Here is a 24,107-nt window from a genome sequence, read left to right as displayed (position 1 = left end):
AGGTTACCACAAAGGCTGCAGCTCCCACCTAGCGCCCTACAAAATGGTTATGGTTATATGGTTATGTGCATGGTTATCACAGTTATGGGCCAGGGAAGGCACAGCAGAACAGAGGCACGGTGTCAGAAGGGGGGGCATTAAACAAAAAAACACACCAGGCTCCAAACCAAAAGAGGGAAGCTCTCCCATGGGAGGCCTGATTGCACACAATAAAATAACGCGGTGCTGGGGTGAGCTGTCTGCAAGGGTTCCCTGCCTAATAATAATAGATGGTCCTTCTGGTAGCCAAACAGGTCGGGAAATTCGAGTTAATGACCCGACTGATGCCTTTGTCTGCAGCTGAAGGAGACAAGGCAGCGTGCAGGACCGCGGAGCTTCCTGCCTGTGGGTGCTGTGTCCAACAGCGAGGTCTCCTCACCCAGCCCGAGCACCTGCAGCAGGCAATTACTCACTCCTGAAGCCATTGCTCGAGAGGCCGGGCCATTAGCAATTAATCACGGCACGGAGCCTCCAGGCTGGACTTTCCTCCCTGCTTGGCAGCCCACCAGTTGTGTCCTTAGGTCTGTGCCTCTGGGACAAGCCCGGCCGCAGCCACCAAGGGTGTCTTTTTTTGGGGGACTTTCTCAGAAGTGGGTGAATGGATGATCAGGGACTCGGGTGGGACCTCCTTGAGCAGGGCACCAGCTCCTGGGGCTCTGTGGAGGTCCAGAAACCAGCCCAGCTCCATCACCACGCTGCTGCACACGTGGTCGGAGGGTCCCATCCTGCACCCAGCATCCCCTCACTGCAGACACAGTCACTCCAGCCAAAATCCACGTCCATAAGTGACCTCCAGCAGCCTCCTGCATGGGCACCCCAACCATTAATTGCAGGTATAGGAAAACTTTTTTGGGGGGAGGATTTTATTCATTCGCAGTTGCTTGTGCTCCGTGGCTGGAAGAGCTCGGCACCACCTGCAGATCAGCCCCTTTTTGTGCCCCCTTTGCGTCATTTTTCCCAGCCCAAAGCCCTCCCCGCGGGGGGAGGACGGCGGCCTGGATCCCAGCCCAGCTCCGCATCTGCACAAACAGGACGAGGTTTGACAGGGCTCAGCCGTTCCCTAAAATAACATCCCTACCCTGTGTTTTAACCTTTCGCAAAACACAGCCCCGGCCGTTTCCAGACAGCAAGGGAGGAATTGCAGGCTCGGGTCATTTTCCGTGGCTCGGGGGAGTTTTGTTTTCTCCAGGGCTGCCTGAGAAAGCTGCTCGTCTGGGGGCTGTCAGCATTGGCTCAGCTCGTGGCGATCTGCAGCCCCGGGGTCAGCGGGGAAACCATTCCTGGCTTGAGTTTTGGGGGCCCAACCCTGCTGCAGGGTGAGGGTGGAGGCGTTTTAGGGCATCCCAGACAAAACTGGCCTTGGGGAGCACACATCGGAGACACTGTGCGGAGCTGAGGGCAGGGTAAAGGGAAAAAATAATCCAGAATAAGTGGTTTTAGACTCAAGACAGAGCCAGGAGCTCGGATCTCTGTGCGCCTGGTGTTGGTGCTTGTGGTTTTGAGCTGAGTGTGTGCTGGCACATCCAGATTGCTCCAAAGCAGCCCAAGCCTCGAGGCGTGGGCATCGATGGGCTCCATCCACTGTGCCAGATGCGTGCCAGGATCTAGCTGCTGGGGTTTGGTTCCAGGTTATAAGCAACAGTATCTGTAACTTGGGTGTCCTCATGGGTCTCCTGATCTGGTTTTGTTGTGAGGAGAGCAGAAGCACCCCTGGTTTCCTCCATGCACATTGCCAGCCCTGGTACCAAGGGGTTTCTTACCATGCAGCCTGCAAGGTCCACCGCATGCAGGTAGCCCACCAGCATGCAGACAGCCAACCCAAATTACACCAGCATCAAAGCAGAACTGAATTTACTCATTAAACACCAAATTGCACAAAGAGGGAGTTGATTTTCCCAGGGCGAGCTGGCGGAGCCACTGCACCCCCCTCCTCACTGTGCTCATCAGCCTCCTGAGCATCCCGGGATGGAACCTGCTGAGCTCAGGAGCACACACAGCAAATGGCTGGGGAAAATACAAAATAAAAAATAATAAATAGCTAAAATAATTAATTAATTAAAAAAACAACGCCCAAGCTGATAACACCAGCCCACAAGCATCACACTCTGCAGTTGCAGTCGCACAAACGCCCTCCGCCCACTCCCCATCGCTCGCTGCCCTTTGGAGGTTTCCTGCCTGAAACGGTCCCTGCTAGGCTTGGCTGCAGCTCATACAGGAACTACACCCTCATCTTCTGAGTGAGGCTTTGCAGCTGAGAAATGTCGTCTAGCTGAACTCAGATGTCAGCAGATGCACAGCTGGCTCGTTGCTCCCGGAGCAGCTCGCTGCCGGCGCAGCACGATGCACATGGGGCACCCCAAAAGCAAGGGGACGGGAGCTCACTGTAGAAGCTGAGAAGTTGTCCTGCACACCTGAGTGCAAAATGGGGCAAAAGTGAGCAAATAAAGCTGAGAAAAGGCCTGTGCTCTGGGTTGGTGGGACGATGCATGCCAGGTCGCGACGTATTTGCAGCATCCTCGGTGGTGGGAGAGGTGGGTGTGCTGCTCTCAGCCTGGTGCTGGGACTGCAGTGCCCTGCCCGCCTTGGGCTGCTGAGCTAAGAAAGATGTTGAGGAGCTGGAGGAAGTCCAGAGGAGAAGTACGAGTGATAAAATGAGGTTTAGTAACCATAGCTTATTAGGAAATGCTGGAGGAACGGGGTTTGTTTAGTCTAGAAAGGAGAAGATGTGAAAGCAGTTCATCATCAGGCAGCATTTAATTATAAGATGGACGCTAATCAGTTTTAATGCAGGGTCACGGGAGAAAGGCCGAGAATAGAAACACTGAGGTCACTACGGAGGAGCGGCTGGGCATCGCTAAGCATTTTCTGTCCGCTGCAGCAGTGACGGGCAGCACCAGAGAGGCAGGTCCATGGGGAGGGCACACGGCTCCTTTTTGGGGACCAGCAGAGGTGATCCCCTAGGATCCCGCATCCAGGAGCAGGGAAAGGGAAGGGGAATCCATCCATCCACTCCCTCTTCTCAGCAGCCCCGTGCTGATGGGTGGGCACGGGGATCAGACCACCTTGGAGCCCCACGAGGAGCAGACGCTGCGCTCTCGTTTCCGTCCCAGCCTTATCTCTCATCTTTCTGTTTTACATCACCTTCCCTTCCCCGGCTCTGCCAGCACCTCCCTGCACACCCCCGTGCTGCTGCTGCCTAGGAGGTCTTCTCCTTAAACCCATCTCCACCCACGGCCCTATCTGAGCTGGCATCTCCTTGGCTGCCTGCAGAGGTGGGGGAAAAGTGCAGATTTAGGCACCCTTATCTTTTTTCCTGGCCATCCCACCAGGATATTCGTACCAATGCCTGCCCTCACCTACCTGCACAGCCAGCAAGGAACCATCATCCAGCTGTGCTTCACCATTTATACCATTTTACATCTCATCTGAAACAAAATCCGGTGGGTTTTGTTGGTTTTTTGTTTGTTTGTTTGTTTTCTTCTGAGGACTAGAGTCAAATAAAATTAAAAAAATATATATCAAGCCATTATTTAAATAATCGGAGGCTGGGAGCTCAGTGACACCGATTTAAAGGGATTTAGCTCCAACCTCAAAGCCTGGCGGGGCTGCAATTTTCTGATTAATTCTCCCATAAACAATGGGAGGGGAGGGGGGAAGCCTTGCTCCTGTTCCTGCTAAAGCTTGGGTTCGGGATCACCAGTGCTCTGGTTGCTCAGAGTGCCTCCCCTGCGCTATGGGGTCGGTGTTAGGACCCCATATACCAGAAGCCTTCAGTACAGGGCATGGGGTTAACAAATTTTCTGCACCAGGTAATACTTGATGATGGGAGCAGATCTGGGAAATACTGCTTGTGCTTAAGGAACCATAGAAAGTATTTTAAAATTACTGATAGAGCTGTAGAAGAGGGGTGGCTTTTCCCCCACCACCTGCCCCTTCTCTGCCCCCGGCGGGTCCCCTGCCCATCCCCACCAGGCTGCACCACCCTCGTCAAATTACTGCTCCTGTCTCAGAACATGGACTCAGCCCTGGCCGGATCCAGTAATCACATCAGATCTGAAGGACGTTAAGGGAAAACCGAAAAGCTTTCTAATAATGAACAAGCCCAGGGGGATTAAGTGCCCGGGCCCATCTAGCGATGATACATGGGCAGGCCGAAAATGCAAACTATTACATTAGGGAGCAAGACCAGGAGAGGATTTATCAGCCTGGCTCCGTGTCCTGCTTCTGGCAATGCCTGGCAGAGATGTTTCAGCCCAAGGTGGAAGAAACCCCAGGACACAGCTGTCTGGTCTGTGCTTGCCTGCTCGGGGGGATTCCCCCAAACCTCGGTGTGCAGCGATGCCCCAAACCCTTGAGCATCGTGGTTTCCATCTCTTATCACCTCCAACCTTATCTCGTCTAATTTTGGAAGGGGGTATTTCTGTATTTCTTAAAGGGGGCTTTCCATTAAAAGCCCCGTGTTTTTATGATCGTAGCAAAGCTTCCATCGGCTTTCTCTTTTCTTTTTCTTCTTGACTCCCCTGTCGCACCCCCCTCATTGTAAAAACCTTCATGCCTTTCATGAAGGGCTTTGGGCAGACATTAATCTTTTCTGTCTGTCCCTAGGGGAAGTGGCCAGCACCAAAATGAGAGCCCAAGCCTATTTCCTAAGGTTTTAATTTTATATTTTCTGTGGTTTCTCATCCCCCTGCCCAACGCAGCCTGCTGTCTGTGCTGAGCAAGCATTTCTTCGTCTGCCCAGCACAGCACCGGGGTCTTGCCTTATTTTCCTTTCCCCTCCTGAATCTCTAAGGCTGATTTAAAACCCACCAAGGTGCATGAAAAGCTCAAGCGATGCCTTCTCACACACATTGCTTTTTACTGCTCAGCGTCTCAATTAACCTGCCGGCAGGCTCTTCATTAGCGCGCCTTCGTTAAGTCCCCGTGCAGCTTCCCTGGCCTCGGCCAGCTGATATTATTCTCTGTTCTCTGCAAAATTTTTCCACTTGACTGTTCACCCTTTCTCCTGCATCGTTAATAAAAGATTTTCATCCCAAGATGGACTCTCAGGGATGTCCTATTATTATATTATTTATATGTTGAGAATGAACTCTTGATTCCATTTCTTCTTTTCTCCATCTTATTAAGCTTTTAATACACTGTGGAAGCTAGACAATCCCCCTTTGGCTATTGAGTTTCCTTAAAAGCCTCTTTGATGGCCTTTATCAAAAAGCACTCAGGAAAATGTATTAACTGTTCTCCATTATCCACTATTTTGTTGACTTAACGTAAGACGAATATTTTTTCCCCCTGCATATTAGGAGCACGCAGGCGGTTTTTAATTCTGCCTTTAATTATCGTTGTGATTTGCCTGCTATGTACCAAGGTAGTTACAATTCCTAAATGGAGCCTTGCAAACACGCTCAGGTGAGCCATGTATTGCTGAAAAAATGCAGGTTTGGGGTTAATTAAGACTAGTTGCGAATACATCAAAAATACAAGAAACAGTGATGAAAGAATTTTTTGTCATGCAAAAAACACATTTCCTTCTGCAGCTTTAAATGAAGAATTTTATTCCCCTCTTTTCAAATAATATATCAAGATTAAGTGTAATTTTAACCTGCCTCTCCACATTTTATTAACTTGTTTCTAGGGAATATTGCTTTTCAGTAGCAACCAGCTAAAACCAGAGAGAGAGAAATGTTTTGTTTCAGCTCACTATTCTTCTGAAAGGAAACCAAATGAATTAACAATCCATCTGGGGCTCTTTCATAGGCATCGCCCTCCTGCCCAGCAAGCACAAAATTCCTACAGCTTTTTAGGGATAAAAACCAGTGGCTATCCTCCTAAGGAGGGATTTCAGTGAGAAAGCACCAAAGTGTCCCAGGGGGCTGGGCTGGGGGCAGGTTCACCTTCCTCGTCCCAGGGCAGTAGCCCATTACCTTGCCCCTGTTCCTACTGAACAACTTTGGAAAACATTTTCCCTTCAAAAAATGGTCAGATTTTGTTGGTACAAGGGCATCTCTTCAAGCAGAAGAGTAGATGGGTTTGTGCTGACCCTTTTCCCAGGTTAAGGTGGGGGTCTCAGCTTACTTGTCCCTTCGAAGCAGCATGAAATGCTCTGGAGGGATGCAGCAGGGTGTCTACCAGAGGCACTCCAAGACAATTCAAGTTAAACCTGGCTGGGTTCATGGCACACACCCAGGGGAAATTCTCTGGACATCATTTTTCATGCAATGGGTGCTCTCCCTTTCCCTATATACCTCCCCCAGGGGTGTGCTTGTGTGAAGGGAGGTCACCAGAAAGTCATCATGGTGTAGTATAAAGCCATCCCCACACCTTCTCCTTTTCTTCTAGGTCCTGTTGTGCGAGGCCAGCTCTCCAGGCAGCTCTCCAGGCACAGCAGCCTCCCAGGTAAGGGCACCCCAAGTGATGCTCCAGGGCAAGGCTGGGAGGGGGTGAGGGTGAAGGGTCTGTCTGGGCAAGGAGGTGTCCCGAGGGGCTCAAGGAGCTGAGATTCGGTGCTGAGGTTCCTTGTGCTGCTCCTGATGGCCAGGTGAAGCAGTGTTTGGTCTGCAGGAAGAGGTGAAGGGACTGTGATGTGTGTCAGCCAAACTGGGTTGGGGACCAAGAATGGGGCTGAGTCAACACATTTCAAAGGGGACTCTGAAATCCTCCCAGATCCTAGGAATTAATCTCTTTGAATGGTGGTCAGAGCTGGGTTAGCAGGAGAGGATGCAGGAGGGAGAGGTAACCACCTCTCATCCCTTTAGTCCATGAGCAGGGACACTCAGGAGGATGTTCCAGTGAGCAGCTGTGTACGTGGGGATGCTGAGCAGTGGGCTGATAAGAATGACACTTGAAAGCACAGCCTTGCATCACTCATCTCGTGCTTGCCTCCCGGCACTCCGCAGGGAGACCTTATTCTGCACATTCCTTGGCTTTGGGGAAAGGCTGTGGTCCAGAACCACAATCATTGCCCAAAGGATTTATGCTCCTAAAAGGAAATGGAAAGGGGAACGTTTCAGATGTAACATGGAGGAGAGGCTCCCCAGGGTGGGATTAGACTCTGGCGGATTTTCCAATGAGTAATGTCAAACTCTCTGGGTAGGAAGAGGCACAAAGAGTGAGAGAAGGGTGAAGCAGGAAGAGACCTTTGCAGGATGCAGACTTTGTCTCCTGGAGGGGGCAGGGTGGTTTTGGCTCTCTGCAAACGTCTTCATCTCACTTCATGGCTCACTTTTGGAAAGCGACAATGATGCTTCTGCTGCCCACTCTGGCTGGAGGTGGGTTTGAACTTATGGGCTGGATCCCTGGCGTAAGGGATGGGGGGCTCAGCTGGAATCAAGAGCCTACATGCTGCGTTTATGTGTACTGGGACAGCCTTTAGCTGATGTAATGGATGGAGCTGCAGTTATTTTGGCAGACCTCATTTCCCCAGACTGACACTAAAAGAGAAGGGAAAGCCAGGAAATCTGGTGTAAAACTCCAGGAGGAAGAGGCTCACCCGGAGCGAGTTGCTGTTTTGGCTGACCCCAACGTCCTCGCACATCTGGACAGAGGTTCTCCAAAATAAGACAAGAACTTCTGGAAGGCAGAGAAAGAGAAAAAGCCATCTCCCCGTTTCTTCTTGCCTAGAAACTGAGACTCCACTTGGAAGGCAGAACCCATGCCACACGGTCAAGGCATCTGCTGGAGTGGGCGACCCAAATCCACATGCCCTGCTCTGTGTGGGCTCCTCCCTTTGGGGTTGAGCAGAACATTTGGTTTGGCATGAATAAAAGATTCCAGTTTGCTATTTCCCCCGGTACATTAAGAGTTGCAGTCACCTTTCCTTTCGCCTTCCTGACGCTGATATCCCTCGCTTGGCAAGCACTGAGCAGTCTCCTGGTCCTGGCTGGGATCTCCCGGTGACACCATTAATTTGTGGAATTTCTGCTTGGCGAAAATAAATAAATAAATAAATAAATAACTAGGAAGCGAGCACAGTCACAGCTGTATGGAAACTGCCAATGGGTCTGCTTTCCAGAAGGTGACTCCTGGAAAATACACAGAAAAGCAAATTCCTGTGTAAAGAAAGACAGCTGGAGGCATTTGTGTGCAGCAGACACTGCCAAGGAGCCGTCGCTGGGAACAGCATGTGCACGTGCATGGTCCTGCTGGAAACGACCTTCCCAGCCTTTCCTCGGTGCCTCCGTACGAGCAATGCCTTGGTGCTCTTGAAGGACCCTTCCACTTTGCTCATAGGGTCTGTGGCCAGGAGCAAGAGGGTTTTCCACGAGCTGGTGAGATGCAGCCCAGAGAACAAGGAGCACCGTGGTGGGGAGATGTCCTCCATGCAAAAGGTGGTGTCAGCCAAAGCAGGGGGACTCCTGCTTTATCTGCTGGAGACGTTTGCCTCCTTGTGGAAGGAGGTTGGCAGCGGACCAGCCAAAATTGTATTTCTTTAATAAGCACATCCTCATGATTCAGCCCTGGCAGAGGGACAAGCCAGGCTCTGGCTGAGCCCAGGGGAGAGCTCATTGCCTGGCGTCCCTCCCCATCCCCTCTCCTCTCCCGTTCTGCTTTGCTAGAGAAGGATTTAACCCAGCCCCAGGAGCACCAGCCCCTTGCTGCGTCCTGAGCATGGGATGCAGAAAGCAGCACGTGAATTACGATGACTTTAACTAGCATTTTATGGTTTCAGGCCCATCGCTTCCAATCAAGCCACAAACTGGTTGTGATATACAGCCTGCCTGTCTGTTGCACATAAGGCATTGATTAAAGAGCAAGCTGAGCTAATTGGTGCTGAAGTCATTGCTGTTAACACACGCAATCCCTCGTGTGCCTGTTGCACTCTGCAGCACAGCTCCCGAGACACCATGCTGCACGGCGTCACGATGAGGTTGGGTTTTTCTTCCATCGGGAGATCCTGGTTCAGTCCTGAGCCTGCTCCCACGTCTCCGCGTGCCCATCGGGGCGTTATTGCTGCTCGCTTCTCCCCCTGGTCACTGGGTGAAATCCTGGGTGCTGCAAATGGGGCAAATTTCTCTCAGCAGAAATTCCTCATCCAGGCCCTTCTGTATCGACTGCATGTAAAAATAAATAAATAAATAAATAATATATACCTGTGAAGAAGAAAGAAGACATGGAATTTTCTACCTCATCTTTGCCTCCAAGCAATTAAGATGAATTAGAAAGGTCCCCCCCAGCTGTGCAAAACATCTGCAAGGAGAAGCACTCACCCCCCAGCTGGCCGGCACGCCGCCGTCTCTCCTCCTCCTTCCAATCCTATTAGTATTAGAGAGAGATAGAGCTATAACAGGAAAAGCCACCTCTTAGCAGCGCTGCTGACAGCTTGCCTTTTAAATCTTTAATAAGAACTGGCTTGCACGGCTGCTCTCATCTGCTGCGTGACAGCGCGGGGAAGCCAAAACCCAGCGGCCTGGCTCCTGCTGGATCTGCTGGAGGCTGCTGGGGAGCATCACTCATTAAAATGCATTGAGGGGTCCTCTGCCTTTTCCATCAGAAAGCCTCTCCTCTCTGTCTATATTGCCAGGACTTGCATTCAAGACCGTGTTTCCCAGCCCCACGTGGAGGTGGTGGGTGCTCTTCCCTGTGCCCTACAATCCAGGGCACCTGTAACCACGGGGCAGAGGGGACAGACCTGCCAGCGAAGGACATAATCCACCGTGACAGCTCTGCTTGCCCAACCCACACAGCTCCCAAAAGCGTTTGCAAGAGCCCCTTGGCCTTGAATTCGGCTCAGGCTTCCTCCTCCAGATCTCCATTTAGGACTGCGGACAGAACGATGGAAAGGGTGCAAAAATAGCTGCCCCAGGACATGAATTAGACCCTGTCATGGGCTCACTGACAGATGGTGACCACAAAGACTTTTCCAGAGTCTCTGGGTGAAAATTATTGTGATGGGGAGTAGAAGGCCATGTTTGCAGCTCAGGAAATTGTCAGGAATTGACTCTCGGAAGCCACAATTAAGGAGTGGCAATAGGCAGGGGGTGTGCTGGGGTTCTGCTGCCCTCTCCTGGATGCAGCATCTTATTCTGCCCCATGAGCTGATGGCCATGGTGCATGGAGCTTGGTCATGGCCCATGACATCCTGGCTTCTGGCAACCACAAGCCATGGAGAGCTGCTCACCTTCTCTGGTGGTCTTCACCTGGTTATCAGCCGCTTTCAGGTGACCCTCGGCACGTGGGTTTGGGAGAGCTGAGACCCCTGCCGTGAAGATGAGCAGCGGCTTGAAGCCTGAAAATTGAGTTAGCAAGAGCATCGGTGGGGACCTTCTAGACTCTTCTAGACCCAACCTGTTTTTCCATCATCCTATATAGAGTAAAAAAGGGGAACAACAAGAATGAGAGTGCGTGGTGGACCGTGCACAGATGTGTCCCGATCTGACCTCACACCAGCAGTGCACACCACAACCTCTGCACATGTACACAAGATGCCAATCCCAAAGGCTTAGGGTGGGGATTTCTAGCAGATGTGCCCTGCAGAAGCTTGTCCTGCAAAGACACAGCCACTGTCACGGCACAGCGGGGTCAGCACGTGGAAAAAAAGCAGCCTGGGCTTACTGCAATACAGGTTAGCGTTTGATCCATCTCTGAGGCTGGGTCCTGGAGAGGAAAATCCCTTGCATGGGGCAGGAACTACAGCTAGATCCAAAGCTACAGCTGTGCTATACAGAGCCGGAGCACCAGTCTTAGTCTGGGATAAACACTCCTGTATTTTGCTAATTCACCACAAATGAAGAATTACCTTGGAAGCCAGTGATATAAAGGGCTAGGAGACAGTCAGAAAAAGAGCCTTGAGCAAGGAGGGAGAATGGCACGGTGGGAGGTGTTAGAGGAGCTGCTCCAAGCTGGGCTGTCACCATCAGGAGGGGGCTGGGAGGCACTGGGGGGGACCGCAGCAGATGCTGTGCCCCCATCACCCAGCGAGGTGCTCTGGGAGGTGACCCAGATGCTGGTGACAGCCAGGTGTGGAGCAAGGCCACCACTCACGATCCTTACCCCCTGCTTTCATGCTCCCAGTGCATCACTTGCCTGCTAAGAGTTTCTTCTCTTGGTCATGATTTTTTTTTTAGGTAGTTCCTGGCTTAGCCTGCCTGTTCCCGAGCCTTCAGAAATAGAGCAGAGCCCCAAAAAACACATGTCTTCCTCGGAGCCCATCCTGGACCTCAAGACAGATGCAGCAGAAGCCCTTCCAGGTGAGAACCACGCTGGGTCCATGTGCTGGGTGCCTGCAGCTAAACACACAGCTCACCCTGGTGGAGCTGCACCCAGCAGCAGGAACTTGATCGGGGCATGCACGTGTGTTCACACCGAGCTTTCAGCCGCCCTGAACCTGAGCTGCTCTGCTTTAGCTCCTGTGACCATAACCTTTACCGCCGGAGGGTATATTCTAGGCCAGGCAGGGTGAGGTCTCCACTCCAAAGCATCAAACCTAGGCAAGATCAGCCCTCCGAGTCACCCCCCTGCCCAGACGAACCTGCACCACTCTGCTAGAGAGCAGGACCCATCTGGTGGGAGCTCCCAACAGCAGACACGAAGATGCAGGTCCCAGCGAGAGGACCTGCTGCTCCACCAGGTCCTCCCATCTTTTGTTTGCTCGTTTAGAGGGAAGGAAGCAGACGCCCAGCTGGTGGCCGTTCACTTCTGGGGCCTCTTACCACTTAAGTTCTGCTACGGTGTTTTATAGCCCATCACCAGGAGAGACTAAAAAGCCCTTTTCTCACCCAAATATCAACTCTAGACAATTTCTGTGCTTCAATTGCGTAATCTGCCTCCTCTACAACCATTTCAGAGCCATGAGAGCAGGCAGTCCCCTGCTGTCCCACCTGGGGACACATGCCATGACAATTTGCCATGGCTGAGGACAAATTCCACCCAGACCCAATGTGACAACCCACACCGTGCCAGCCACCCGAAGATACTTTGGAGAAACTCCATCTTGCTGGGGTTCCTCATGCAGCAGCTGGTGACAATTTGCTCCGGGTAGACATTCCCCAGACTGGGGAATTTTCCCTTGGAAAACCCTCCCGGCCTCTTGCAGCCTGGGCAGCTCAGCACAAGGAGGGCTGCTCCTGGCAGGCACCTCTTGCAAAGCGTTCGCCATGCACAATATTAGCAATTAATTCCTGCCAAGAAATAAGGAAAGCTGTTTTTGCTTCGTGCAGCACGCAAACCCCGAGCCCAGATGTTTTGCTGATGTGGAGCTGCAGCAGAGTGGCTCCGCCACGGCACTGGGATTTGACCTCTGGTGCCTGAATTTGCTTTGCCAAAACACAACGTGTTACCATGTCCCCACCGTAGAGCACTCAAAAAGCACGATCGAGCAAAACAATCCTGCAAGTCTTGGTCTGATAAAGCTGCTGACCATGCTCAGAAAAGATCACCCCAGGGCCTGGGGCATCCCAGCATCAGGGGAAAGCAAAGCTTCTGCCTTCCAACAGGGATGGGGTGGCACTTTTGGGGCCCCTTGGGGGGTTGCTGCTGCTTCTCCCCAACCCCAGGGGTGGCCGAGGAGGAGCAGTGGTGTTATCATTTGGGTGAAAGTCATCATTTAGGGTAAGGATGTCCTGGGTGTCTGGGCTGCACAGACCCCCCCTGAGCAGCAAATGTCCTCTGTAACCAACAGCAGAGCTAGCACCCCTCACAAACACCAAAAAAAAATAGGTGGGTTTGGGAAATGCAAACATTTTCAGAGGGTTGAGTCGGAATTGTAGTGCTGGCTGTGAGCACGTCTCCATCATTTACACGCTCCCCAAGCTCTCTTTGTCATCGAGGGGCCTGAAGGAGTGGGGGGACGGAGCTCCTTCTCACCACAGGGTGCCTACATGGCAAAAAAGAAACAAACCTGAAATCCCCGAGCCCCGAACCCACCTACCCTCCTCCTGGCAGCAGAGGACAACCTGACGGATAGGGAAAAAAATCTATCGTTTTGAGATCAAAAATCTGGATTAGCGTTTCAAGGCTGCAGGATCGGATTGTTTCAGACATTTTTAGAACATGCAAAGCAGAAGCAGAGCTGGTGCTGACAAACATTATATATATATATATATATGTATTGCTCCACAGGGGATAGAAGGGGCGTTTGCTTTCAGCGTGGAAGTTGAAAAACGAATGTCTGTCTGTCTGTCTGTCCTGGTGCTGGCACCCTGGTCCCGCGGGGGTTGCTATAGCAGTTAATCCATGCACAATGTCACCAGGGCTGCGGATTTAGCAGCAGCCTTCCCTGGCACAGCCAGGCTAATTGAGGCTCTTGGGAATGCACGGGCTACTGCTGCAGGCAGATAGGGTCAACGACATTTATTTATGCAGAGTCTTGTCCTTCTTTGATAAAATAAGGGGGATTAGAGCCAGCCAGGAGTGCAGACATCACTTTTCGGGCTCAGCTTGATTTTTCAATAATCAATTTGAGCAGGGGCAAGACCTGAGATTCACGGGGATAAGGAGCTTGCAGCTATTTTGCGTCGGGTGTGGGTAGGCTGCAGGTACACCCTGTGCATCCCAGCCTGTCCTGCTGGCCATGGGTTCACTCCAGGCAGACACAGGCTGACATTTTCCAGGCAAACTGCTCTAATATATAAAATTTTCCAGGATCTGCATCCCTGCATGATTTCTGGTCGCAGCTCCCCATCACTAGGCAGAGAAATATTTTCACGAGAAATATTTTGACCAAAGAATAAACCTGTTTTCTGAATGCACTTTTAGGGCTAGCAAAACTCTGGCTGAAGCAAATGGTTTAGGTCCCTGCCCCCCCTCCTCCAGGCACACGCAGGTGTACAAACTAAATAATCTCTTCCAGCTCTTGTTTTGAAACTTTTCTCCATCTCTGTGTCACAACATGCTAAATCTGAGAGGCTAGGAAGGAGTTTAATAAGCTTGTAAAGGAACTGGGACATCTTTGTTTGACCTCAAGCAATGTGTTGTTGATGTTTTTTTCACTTAAAATCTGAAAGAAAAAGAACCATGGAAATAAAGCAGCAAAATAAAAACAACCCGAGATGCACAAAGCTCTGCTGCTACCCATGGTGGGGGGTTCCCTCCGATGCCCATCTCTCCATTGGGATGCCCAATATGGGCTCAGATAATGTTTTTGGTTGGGACAAAAAGAAGAGAAGACCCTTCTTTTCCCTTCTGGGGAGATTTGGGTGCCTGCAACAAGTAAAGGGAAAGGAAGAGTGATCCTTGAGGCCAACCCAGTCTGAGCTGAAGGTGCCCCATTGTGATGGGGAAAAATCACAGGAATGAACTGCTCTTCACCTGTCCTTTCTGGGGCCTTCCAACAAAACCCTCCTAACGGTGCTTTGCCACAAGATATCTGGCTCATTGTCTTTGCAGACCCTTCCATCCTGGGTCTTTGTTGTCAATTGGCAAAGGAGAGCTCTGATTTCTTCTGGAGCTGGAAGCATTGACACAGAGCAAACCAAATGGAATAAGCCGGGGCCCTGGGCTCCTGGCACATGGCGAGTTCATCTCCTTGTCAAGTGCTCAGAAGAGAAAAAAGTGCTATCCAAAAAAGCAGCAAGGGGCTGGGACAGTGTGTGCTTCCCCTGCAAAGCATCGGCTCACCGTGTGCCGGAGCCCGTTAATTGCACTCAGCAGGATTTCCAACAGCACCATGGGGCTGCATCGGACATGTCACTTCTGCACTTTAATTGATGCTCTAAAGCAGACAGAAGTGTCACACGGGAAGCAAAGTCTGAGAAAATTAAAAAAAAAGGATGACAAAATTAGACTACGTATATTCTTCCTGGCTGATGGCTGGAGTGCTGCGAGGTGTGCTGGGATCAGCTCAGGAGCTGTACCCACGTATTGCTGGGCACAGGGGTTCTGACTGCTGCAGGCCAGGAACACAATGTGAGGGAAGCTTAGCCCAAGGGAAAATTAAGGTATTTGTACAAAGCTGCAGAGAATTTCAGTGGAAAAGAAATATCCAGGAAGACTCGGACTGCCTCAGAGCCGGGGGCATTCAATTTCAGGTTTGGTCCAGGTCAGACTCCAGCCAAAGTGATCCCCACACTCCTCAAATCACTAGCACACAAAACCAAAGCACACGCACATCTTAATAGGACATTCCAGGCTTTTAATCAGGGTCAGAAAGACTCTGATCTCACAGAAAGTCTTAGGCGAAGACTCCTAAACAAGACAAGTATCTTGTCCCAGAGATGGGACATCTGTTGGTGGCCAAGACAAACTTCTGTCCCTTGACATCTGCCTGTGGTTGGATCCTGCAAATTCCAGCCTGGAGCTAAATTTCCTTGGAAAATCTTCGTGGCTCTTGGCTCCCCTCCAGCCCCGTGCAGTTTGGAAGTACATGTGCCTGTGCAGGTGATCTCAGGCTGCGATGTTTGGCCAGGATGCTTGGCCAGGAGGAAGCTTGTGTTTCATCACCGTTCAGGGGGAAAACCAAAACCTGCTGAGATTTGCATTTCTCACTGTGTGCAGGAGCATTTGTGCAGATGTTAGCATGAGAAGCAGCCAGAGCAGGCTGTGAGAGAACACGTCCTTGGTGTATGAGGTAAAATAACGCTAAGTAAATCGTTTATGGGCAGTTAATGAGTATTTCCAAAGACCAGTCATTAAGAGTCATTAGCTACTTTATGCAAAGTGCCTCGGCCACCTGGAAATGGCTTAAACTACCTCATCATGCCTAAATTAAAAGAATTACGCTGCTGGTACCTGCAAAAGACCTGGACAAAGTTGTGTACTGATGTGGGGACTGGAGAGGCACAATGACTGAAGATCACCGTCCTAAGAGACACCTCGGCCAACCCATACCCAAGCAGGGGATTTGTCACCCCACTCTCCTGCTCTGCCCAAGCTCAGCAGCCTGCCAGGGGTCTCAGGCTGTCCCCATTGCAACGGGAATGAAGTGAGAGCAGATGGCTTGCAAGAATGTGGGGGCTGCAGGTTTGCAGGCTGGCAGCTGAATTTCAGCCCAGCCTTTCCAGACCACACAAAGCAAATCAGTGTGGTCTGGCACGGAGAGTACACAGGAACAGCACCCAGGGGACCTGGGCTTCATTCTCAGCCTGGTGACCTTAACAAGTTATCTCACCTCTCTGTGCCTCAAATGGGAGTAATGTGATGCAAAATGTGTTGAAAGCCTTAGAGAGAAACTGCTGTGCCGAGCTAGCTATCATCGTTAGATGGTCTTGGAGCGAAGAAGCAGGAGAAGAAATGAAGAGATTTGAATTCGGTCTCCAGCTAAGCTCTAGGCTCCCTGTACGAATTTGGGTTCATCAGCTTATGTTCCCCCTGCCTCGGTGCCCCATTTCACAAAGGCAACTGTGAGGCTTTCAGATAAGATGATTAAAGCAGTATAAGAACTTGGAGATTTTATTCCATCACTCAAAGAATTTGGGGCTAAGATACATCCTTGTAACTTCCCGGAGAGATTTGACGAAGAAAATCCAGCCTTCAAGGTTTCTCCTCAGTGACGGATGACATTTCAGCTTTCCACCTCTAGTAATTTTTGTTCTGGAGCAGTTGAAGCAAATGTCAAAATAAAATAAAAGGGGGGAAGGGAATAAAATAAAAAAAAGTTTTCAGGAAAAACTAAAAATTCACCTTGACATTTTCTACTTCCGTGGGGGACAAAGTTTAGGTGGAGGGATTTAAAATAGAAATATTTTATACCCTGCTTTATATCTCTGCTAGCAGATGCACTAAAAAAGTGGGGGAAAAATGCAGTAGGTTAAGAATTCAGATATTTTAGAGAAAAAAAATGCCCAAGTGACCTGAGCTATGTCCCCCAGGTGGCTGCACCCTGGCTTTGCTCCATCAGGGACGGTGTAATCTCCCCCTCTTGTGCATTTCTCTGCTTCCCTCCTGCAGCCCGCAGCGACACTGGGGAGCCCAGGCAGGGCCAGGAGACGAGGCAGGACCCCCCCAGCCCCAGCGGTGGGTACAACGCTGCATCCCCCAGCACCAGCAGCCACGGTGAGCCCAGTCCCACTCCATCCACGAGTGAGAGCATCCCAAAAGACCCCAGGTCGGGACAGGATGACCCCAGCCCTCCTGGCTCCACACCTCAGCCAGAAGCCCCCGAGGAGTGCCCTGCTCGCCCCAACACCTTGGACTTCTCCAAGCCCCTGAAGAAGCTGGAGGAGGTGAAGGAGATGGGGCAGAGGTGTAACAGCGACCATGCAACGGTGAAGGAGAACGGGGTGGGGGGCAGCCCCGTGGCCGCGGGGCTGAGCGAGGAGAGGAAGGCACTGGAGTCAGAGCTGGGGAAGTGCATCGAGGACTTCCGAAAGATCAAGATCCCCCTCGCCTTCCCCAACAAGAAGAGGCAGTGGCAGAGTGAGCTGCTGAGGAAATACCAGCTGTGAGAGGAGGGCTCGTCCTTCTCTCCGCTCATGTCCGTGGGTGGCCGGGGATACCCACAGGCCTGAGCAAGGAGCGTAGGTTGCTCCTTCAGCCCCATCCAGCGAGCAAAAGGGTTGTAAGCCTGTACCCACGACAACGTGCTCCTCACCGTGGCCATCAGGAGGGACGCATGATGTCCTAGGGGGCACAAACATAGCTGGAGGGACACAGAAAAAGGAAGGAGGACCAGGGTGAATTGTCAGGGCCAAAGCTGCCATCCAGCAGAAGCTCTCGTGTTTGTAAGAATGAATTTTTGTGGCGTTTCAAGTAATAAACTATAGTTGGTGTCAAAAACAAATTCCAGTCTCCTTGTCTCTTCAGCACAGATGTTTGAGCTTAGCTGCTCAAAGCTGTGCAAGCAGCTTAGATGTTCGCTTTTCTTTAAATTAATGGAAGTCATGCATCTGACTCCCTTACGTTCCTGGCAAAACTTCTCCGTCTGTAACGTTTGCAACTGGAGGGCTGGGATTCAGCAAAATCTTTCTTTGTGATGTTTCGCAGATATTTTCCTTTTCCTAGACAAATACTTGAACGCCGCCCAGCCTCGCGCTGGGGCCTCCAGCCAGAGGGAGGGCCCAGCACAAGGCCGATATTGACCAGAAGCTCTTGGCTTCTCCTTGCCTTCAGGAGCTGTTGGCTGGATGAGGAACCCAACGTTGCAGTTCGGGTGTATGGGGCTCCTCCACGGGATGGGGGACTGGGTGAGTGCCCCAAGGATGGGACAGGGAGGGTGGCTTTGGGCTGGGGGCATGTTACAGGCCAACCCCATCAGGGTGAGGACGGGCACGAGGCCTGTAAACAACTTGAGGAAACATCTGGGTGATGAACCCTGCTCTTGTGAGGTCTGCTGGAAGGTCAACGGATTGGGATGCAAGCACTCCTGGAGATTTCTGGAGGATCTTGTGGATAATTTTGTGACTGGATGGGCCAATTGTATGATGTGCAGCTGGATCTGCTGTTCACTGACAGAGACCTGGATGGGGCTCACGTGTTCAATGGCAACTTTGGCCCTAGTGACTGAAAACAGTGAATTTTGAGAATCTGAAAGGTGAGCAAGGAAGGTGAGTAGCAGAGCATAGCCCTTGGCTGACCTGAGATGTCCCCTGTCACCCTCAGGAGTCCTGCCAGGCAGTGCCCCCTCTCTGGCAGCCTGCTGCCCCCAGCACCAGCCTGGTCCCCCAGCAGCTCAGAGAACCACCTCCTGCTCCAGCTGTGACCCCCAAAAAGCTCCACAGATGAAGAATAAGGGAGCAATCCCCAGCCCTGCCACCCCAACACAACCCACAGAGGAGTTTCAGCGAGGTTTCTTAGATTAAACAAAAACAACCCAGTGAAAAACTCGCCGAGTGTTTGCTGTGGCGAGGTTTTGTCGGGAGGAATTGCTTTGGCCTCTCAGGGGGAGGCAGATGGGGAGGACAGATCTGCATTCTTCTTCCTTTTATATGCAGCCACGCTACAGAAGTGTTTACAGGAACTTGGAGAGCCAGAGCAGCACGAGATAAGGCTGGGGCAGAGACAGAAAAAAAATCAATAAAGGCAGGGGGGGACCACACCATCCCAGGCCCCTTGCACACCATCCCCAGGAGACAGGAGTGTGCAAGAGCATGAGGGGTTGAATGGGGTTGAGTCAGTGGTCCACTGGGGCTGGTGCCAAAACCAGTTGCCAAACATCCCACCGTCTGATCTGATGACTGAAGACAGCCCCGTCTTGGTCAGTTTTTCAAGACTTCTTGACTTGGGTATCATGGCTACTGCCTGAAGGCGTGTTTCAGCCATCCCAGGTTCTTCCACATGCCTCCAGTTGTGAGAAGTGCCACTTCTGCCCCAAACTTATTCCTCAGTGGTTGGGGCAGACTGGCATTTGGGAAGGAAGGAGATGCTTGTTCTTGGCAGAAGCCCTTGGATGTCCTTCGTCCTCCTTCCTGGTGTTCTTTGATGGTATCCATCATGCCTGCAGTCGCTGCTTTAATTACAAATGCTAAGAAGTGAAAGAATTTGCCCATCTTAGCACAAGGCAGCTCTGCACACACAAAAAAAGATCAATGAACTGCTCTTAAACTGGGCCCCAGCCCACACAAGTGACCTTTTGAGAGGATTTGGAGGGAGGTTGTGGCACAACAGCAACCCTGCCTGGGGAACAATGATGAAGAACAGCCAGCACTGTTGGATCCACAGGGAGAGTCACGTTGTGTCCTCACTCCAGAGGTGGGATTTGCCCTGGGAACTGCACAAGGTGGGCTTTAAAGAATTTTGGGACCTACAGGATGATGAGTGGTGTCCATGAGCTGACGGATGAGCCTTCTGCCTACAGCAGGGGGTGCAGTAGGGGGACTGGGGAGCCCCTTCCCAGGCACAGAGCAGGGCATGGGCACCAGCCCCACAATAGGATGTGAACAGTGGTTCCCAGCAGAACTGGCCCCATTTTGCTCTGCGTGTCTTCAAAAACCACACCTGGAGCATTTTCACCCTGAACTAAGCCTCAGCAGAGATCATTGTTCTGGGTATTGTGTAACCAGGTAGACTGGGGCTTTTAGGTTTATTTTACATAACCAGTTCTATTTTTAACTTAATCTGCAATTAATTAGAAAGTGGAGCTTGCTGGATCTGTAATTAGAGTTTCCATTTCCACATTACCTTCCATCCCAGAGGTCTCAGGAAAGTGTGTAGGCTCCACCACGTCCATCCTGTACACCTCCACTGGAGGAAAAAAAAAAAAAGAAAAAAAAAAAAAAAGGTTCATCCAAAACAACCCAAAAATGCTGAGAGATCAGTGACTACAGGTGCATCTCACACATGCTGGCATGAACACACACATGCTCTCAGAAACACACACAGGACGGAATGACAAAGAAATGGTTAACCATACCAGCTCATAGGCTTTAATTTTGCAGTGGAAACTCCCTTGGCCTTCCTCCACCCCAGAGCTTCCTTGCATCCTGGTCCTGTTACCCAAGTGGAGCTGAAATGCGTGAAGGAATTAGAATGGAAAAAATTGGTTCTATAGGAGTGCAGGAAAATAATGAAAGCACAATGCATTTAAGGAGCCAGTGTAAAGGAACAGTAAATTATTAATAGTGCCATTACATTCCTGGGCTAAACAATTAGATCCAGCAAGCAATTCCTCCAGAGGAGGCATCAGCAATCAACCCGTGAAAAGCCAATTTGCATTTTTCCCCCTTAACTGTTTTGCAGTTCTCAGCTGGAAGTACAAATTCGGAACAAAACCGGCTTAGGGCTTTTTAGGGAAAACCTATTGCAGGCTGTTGGGGAACAAAGGCACCACAATTTCTGGCAATGTTCACGTTGTATCTCTTCAGATGCAGCAGCGTGGCAGGGGCACTTCTGCACCACGGCTGCCTGCTACTGGAAGAGCCAGCCGCGGCTGGGTTCGCTGTTCGGCTCAGGAAATCCATTTTCATTTGTCTTCATGTCACAGGAAATTTGCATTTTTTCCATGCTCTGCTCCAAAGCCAAGAGGAGATGAGGGCTGTTTTCCACCAGAAAGGATGCTCCTGGATGTCAGTGGCAGCAATCTCAAGTGTGCTGGGGGGAAAAGCCTGGCTCACCCTGGATAAAGGTCTGGAAATGGGGTCCTGGAGAATCTGAGAGCTCTGGGACATGACCAGTCTCCTGCCAAGGGAACAAACATCTCAGCTTCTCCTCTATTTATTTTCCACAAATGCCTCAGCTTTGCTTGAGCAGCAGGAAGCCATTAATTACCCAGTGACAGTGTTCCACAGGCATCCCTTAATTGAATGCCATTATCCCTTAATTAATTAAATACCAATTAATTACCAGGAACATTGCATGACATGTAACAAATGCCATCAGCTAGTTGAGACAGAATAATTTAAAACCCGGGAAGCATGGCCCAAATAATAATACTCAGGACGGGTCCAGCAGGGAAAACACAGTGCTCCAGGCACCAGATCCTCCGAGGTGTGGTGGGATGGGCCTGGCAGAGCCCTTGGGACCAGAAAACTGGAGGGGCTTCTGCTATTCAAGCAGGCTTCAAAGCTGGTCCTGGATGGGGTTGAACTGCGTTGGTTTTACCATGGGTCCTGGGAACACCCTTCAGAAAACACCACAGTCAACCACTCAGCCCTGCAAAAGTGATGTGGAGGTTTCCCAGGCTGCCTCAGAAACTCAGGCACACGCGATTTAATATACATACGTGTAATAAATTGTTGGTATTGGCAGCAGAGAGGGGTGGCATGGAACCAGCTGCCCCAGAGCACCAACCCAGTCCCACCAGTGCAGAGCTGGCAGGCTCCCAGCACAGCCCGGAGATGCTGCAGTGTTTGGGTTTTGAGATGCTGGGGATCGATACCACCGAGCACAGCCACTGGCTGCACCGTAAATAAGTTGAAGCCAAGATTTTTTGAATCTTTTTCCCATCCCAAAGCTACCAAAGAGCCACCACAGATGCTGCCCCCACCGGGTGAAGAGCCACAGGCACAGCAGGGATGTTTTAGGGAGGGTGGCTGTAATGGTTAGGAGTGAGGAAACTTGGAAATGCTCATTTTCATTTCAAACACCGGAGTATCTGATCAAATAAGTCATTGTGCAGCCAGCAAGGAGGAAAAAAAAAAAAAAGCTTGCTTTGGTTTAATGCATACAATGATTTAATTGACATAATGATCCCGATGCTCCACCAAAGGAATGCTGCAGCCTGAGTTATGTCAAATAAACTCGTTTTTCCTCTTCGGCAATTAAAATGATCTATGTCTATTTTCCAAGCACCACGAGATTGGGATCGATGAACTTTGCAGAAACCTCACATCAGTCAGAAAGGAGCATGGCGTTAAAAGGAAAAGTTGCACCCACTGGTGGGTAACGGGGCAGGCGGGAGGCAGGATCCGTGCGGAAGGATGGATGGGGCTTGTGAGCAGAGAAGGGGGAGAGGGATCATCTTCTGCTCAGCTGAGACTAAATCACTCAGTTCCGATGATATTAACACCCAGAAAACCCACCGGGACTCTGCCTACACGAGGAAAACGTATTACAGTCTATAACTAACCCCCATTAGTTACAGGCAGCGCCAGCCTAAGCGCTGCGGGGAAATTAAGCTGCTCCTCTGTTTGTTTAATGCTTTTCTCCACGCTCTCTTATTAGACATCAACAGCTCTGATCCCCTGGGGCCCACCTCACCTGGCCAAGGCTGGTGCTTCCAACTATTTCTAACGCTGGGTTTTATTCTAACCCTAGATTTTTTTATCCCAAAATGTGCCGGGAGCTGGGGGCCAGGAGCGGCTGCCCGGTGGCACCAGGGAGCGGGCACAGACCTCAGGGACATCCCTGCGGGGACCCGAGAGCCCTGTTCTGCTGCTGCAGAGCTGGAAATTGGGAACGTGAGGGGCTTTTGGGTAACCCTCGTGCTTGTCATGACTGAGAGCATCCAGAGGGACCTGCAGGGGACTGGCCACAGACCCCGTGGATAGCAGACACATCGCTGAGGACAACCCAAGACCCAGCTCTTAGCTAAATCTCGTTATTTGCCAGCTAGTGCTGTGTAATTTTGCAGTAATTACACATTACCCACGGGAAAGGGAGGCAAATTACAGCGAGGAGATGCAGCAGGACCCACGTGCCATCCGAGATGCAGAAACAGCCACACACGGTGCCTGCCCTGAAATTCGATAAAACCTGCTCAGGGGATGAGGCAGCATTTATTGTGCAGTTAGTCCTCAGGAAAAAGCAACCAGGGTGTTTCCTGCACGATGGTTTTCCACCAGAGAGGCGGGAGGGCCAGGGAAGATGGAACATCTTGTAGAAAGTCACTGAGAGGGAGGAAAATCAAAAAAAAAAAGTCTTCTGACACCTCCGTGCTGGATGTCTGGGGCCAAACACGGCTTCCAACACATGAAATAAATAATTTGGCTGTTTCAATGACTTCAAGTTTTACATTTCAGTGAAAGATGAAGTTAATATGTATTGGCTGGACACTAATAAACACATAGCACCGTGCCACGTAAGCGTACAGGCATGGGAAGGGAAAACACAGCTGGTTTGCAGCTTTCATCATGCTTCACTTTCCCTGAGGTGAAGCAACTTTACCCTGTGGCTTGCCCATTGCTATTTGCAGCACCTCGTGCCTTTGGCATCCTTCGATGGGAAGGAGCTGGGTGCTGCAGGGAGCTCTGGGGATGCAGGGAGGGGAGCAGGATTGGTGCCAGCAAGCTCCTGCCTCATCCCTGCCGATGAATTCCTGCAGCAGCAGTGCATGGGAGCTGGAAACCCTCACATCCCTCTGCTGGAGCATCCTCTGCCGTGCCCAAAATGCACAAAAATCCCTTTGCACAAAGTCAAGGCTGGCGCCGGTGCAGGACCTCTCCAAACAACCTGGATAAAAAAATAATAATAATAATTAAAAAAAAATTAAAAAAAGATTTATAGGTAAAATTTATTGCTTATTTGTCACACGCTGATACAGTTTGATACAGTTCCTATAAAATCCAGGCACGATCTTGCTGGCAGGTATTAGCATGCAGTTTAGTGCATATAAAAAGCAGATGTGTGCGTAAATGGGGCCCACGGTGCAATGTTTGGCACTTCCCTTCTGCTGAGAAGAGCTCTTCAAAAATCGTATAAAAAGTATTTCTGTTGGTTTTCTGGCCAGGATGCCAGGTTATAAGGGGGGGCTGCTTTAAGCTGCGTAAACCACCAACGACTGGGGACAAACAAAAGGAAAGTCAAGAATAAAAAGAGATTTCGAA

General features: G+C 50.8%; 1 protein-coding gene across 1 annotated transcript; it reads left to right on the top strand.

Annotated features, from left to right (window-relative positions):
- The first annotated feature begins 879 nt into the window (after positions 1-879).
- Positions 880-23,856, top strand: LOC137863617 (BTB/POZ domain-containing protein KCTD8-like). Its single transcript, XM_068696914.1, has 3 exons — positions 880-6,432; positions 11,100-11,222; positions 16,858-23,856. The coding sequence occupies exons 2-3, from the start codon at positions 11,165-11,167 to the stop codon at positions 17,352-17,354; spliced, it is 555 nt and encodes a 184-aa protein (XP_068553015.1). The 5' UTR covers positions 880-6,432; positions 11,100-11,164; the 3' UTR covers positions 17,355-23,856.
- Positions 23,857-24,107: the final 251 nt, after the last annotated feature.

The sequence above is a fragment of the Anas acuta genome, chromosome 13, assembly GCF_963932015.1.
Source record: "Anas acuta chromosome 13, bAnaAcu1.1, whole genome shotgun sequence".
NCBI lineage: Eukaryota > Metazoa > Chordata > Aves > Anseriformes > Anatidae > Anas > Anas acuta.
This window is presented reverse-complemented; position numbering and strand designations above follow the sequence as displayed.

Excerpts from the sequence above, each read along its gene's own strand:
- LOC137863617 (XM_068696914.1), top strand. The coding sequence starts at position 11,165 with ATGTCTTCCTCGGAGCCCATCCTGGACCTCAAGACAGATGCAGCAGAA. Across the intron at positions 11,223-16,857 it reads TGCAGCAGAAGCCCTTCCAG|CCCGCAGCGACACTGGGGAG; the intron begins GTGAGAACCACG and ends TCCCTCCTGCAG.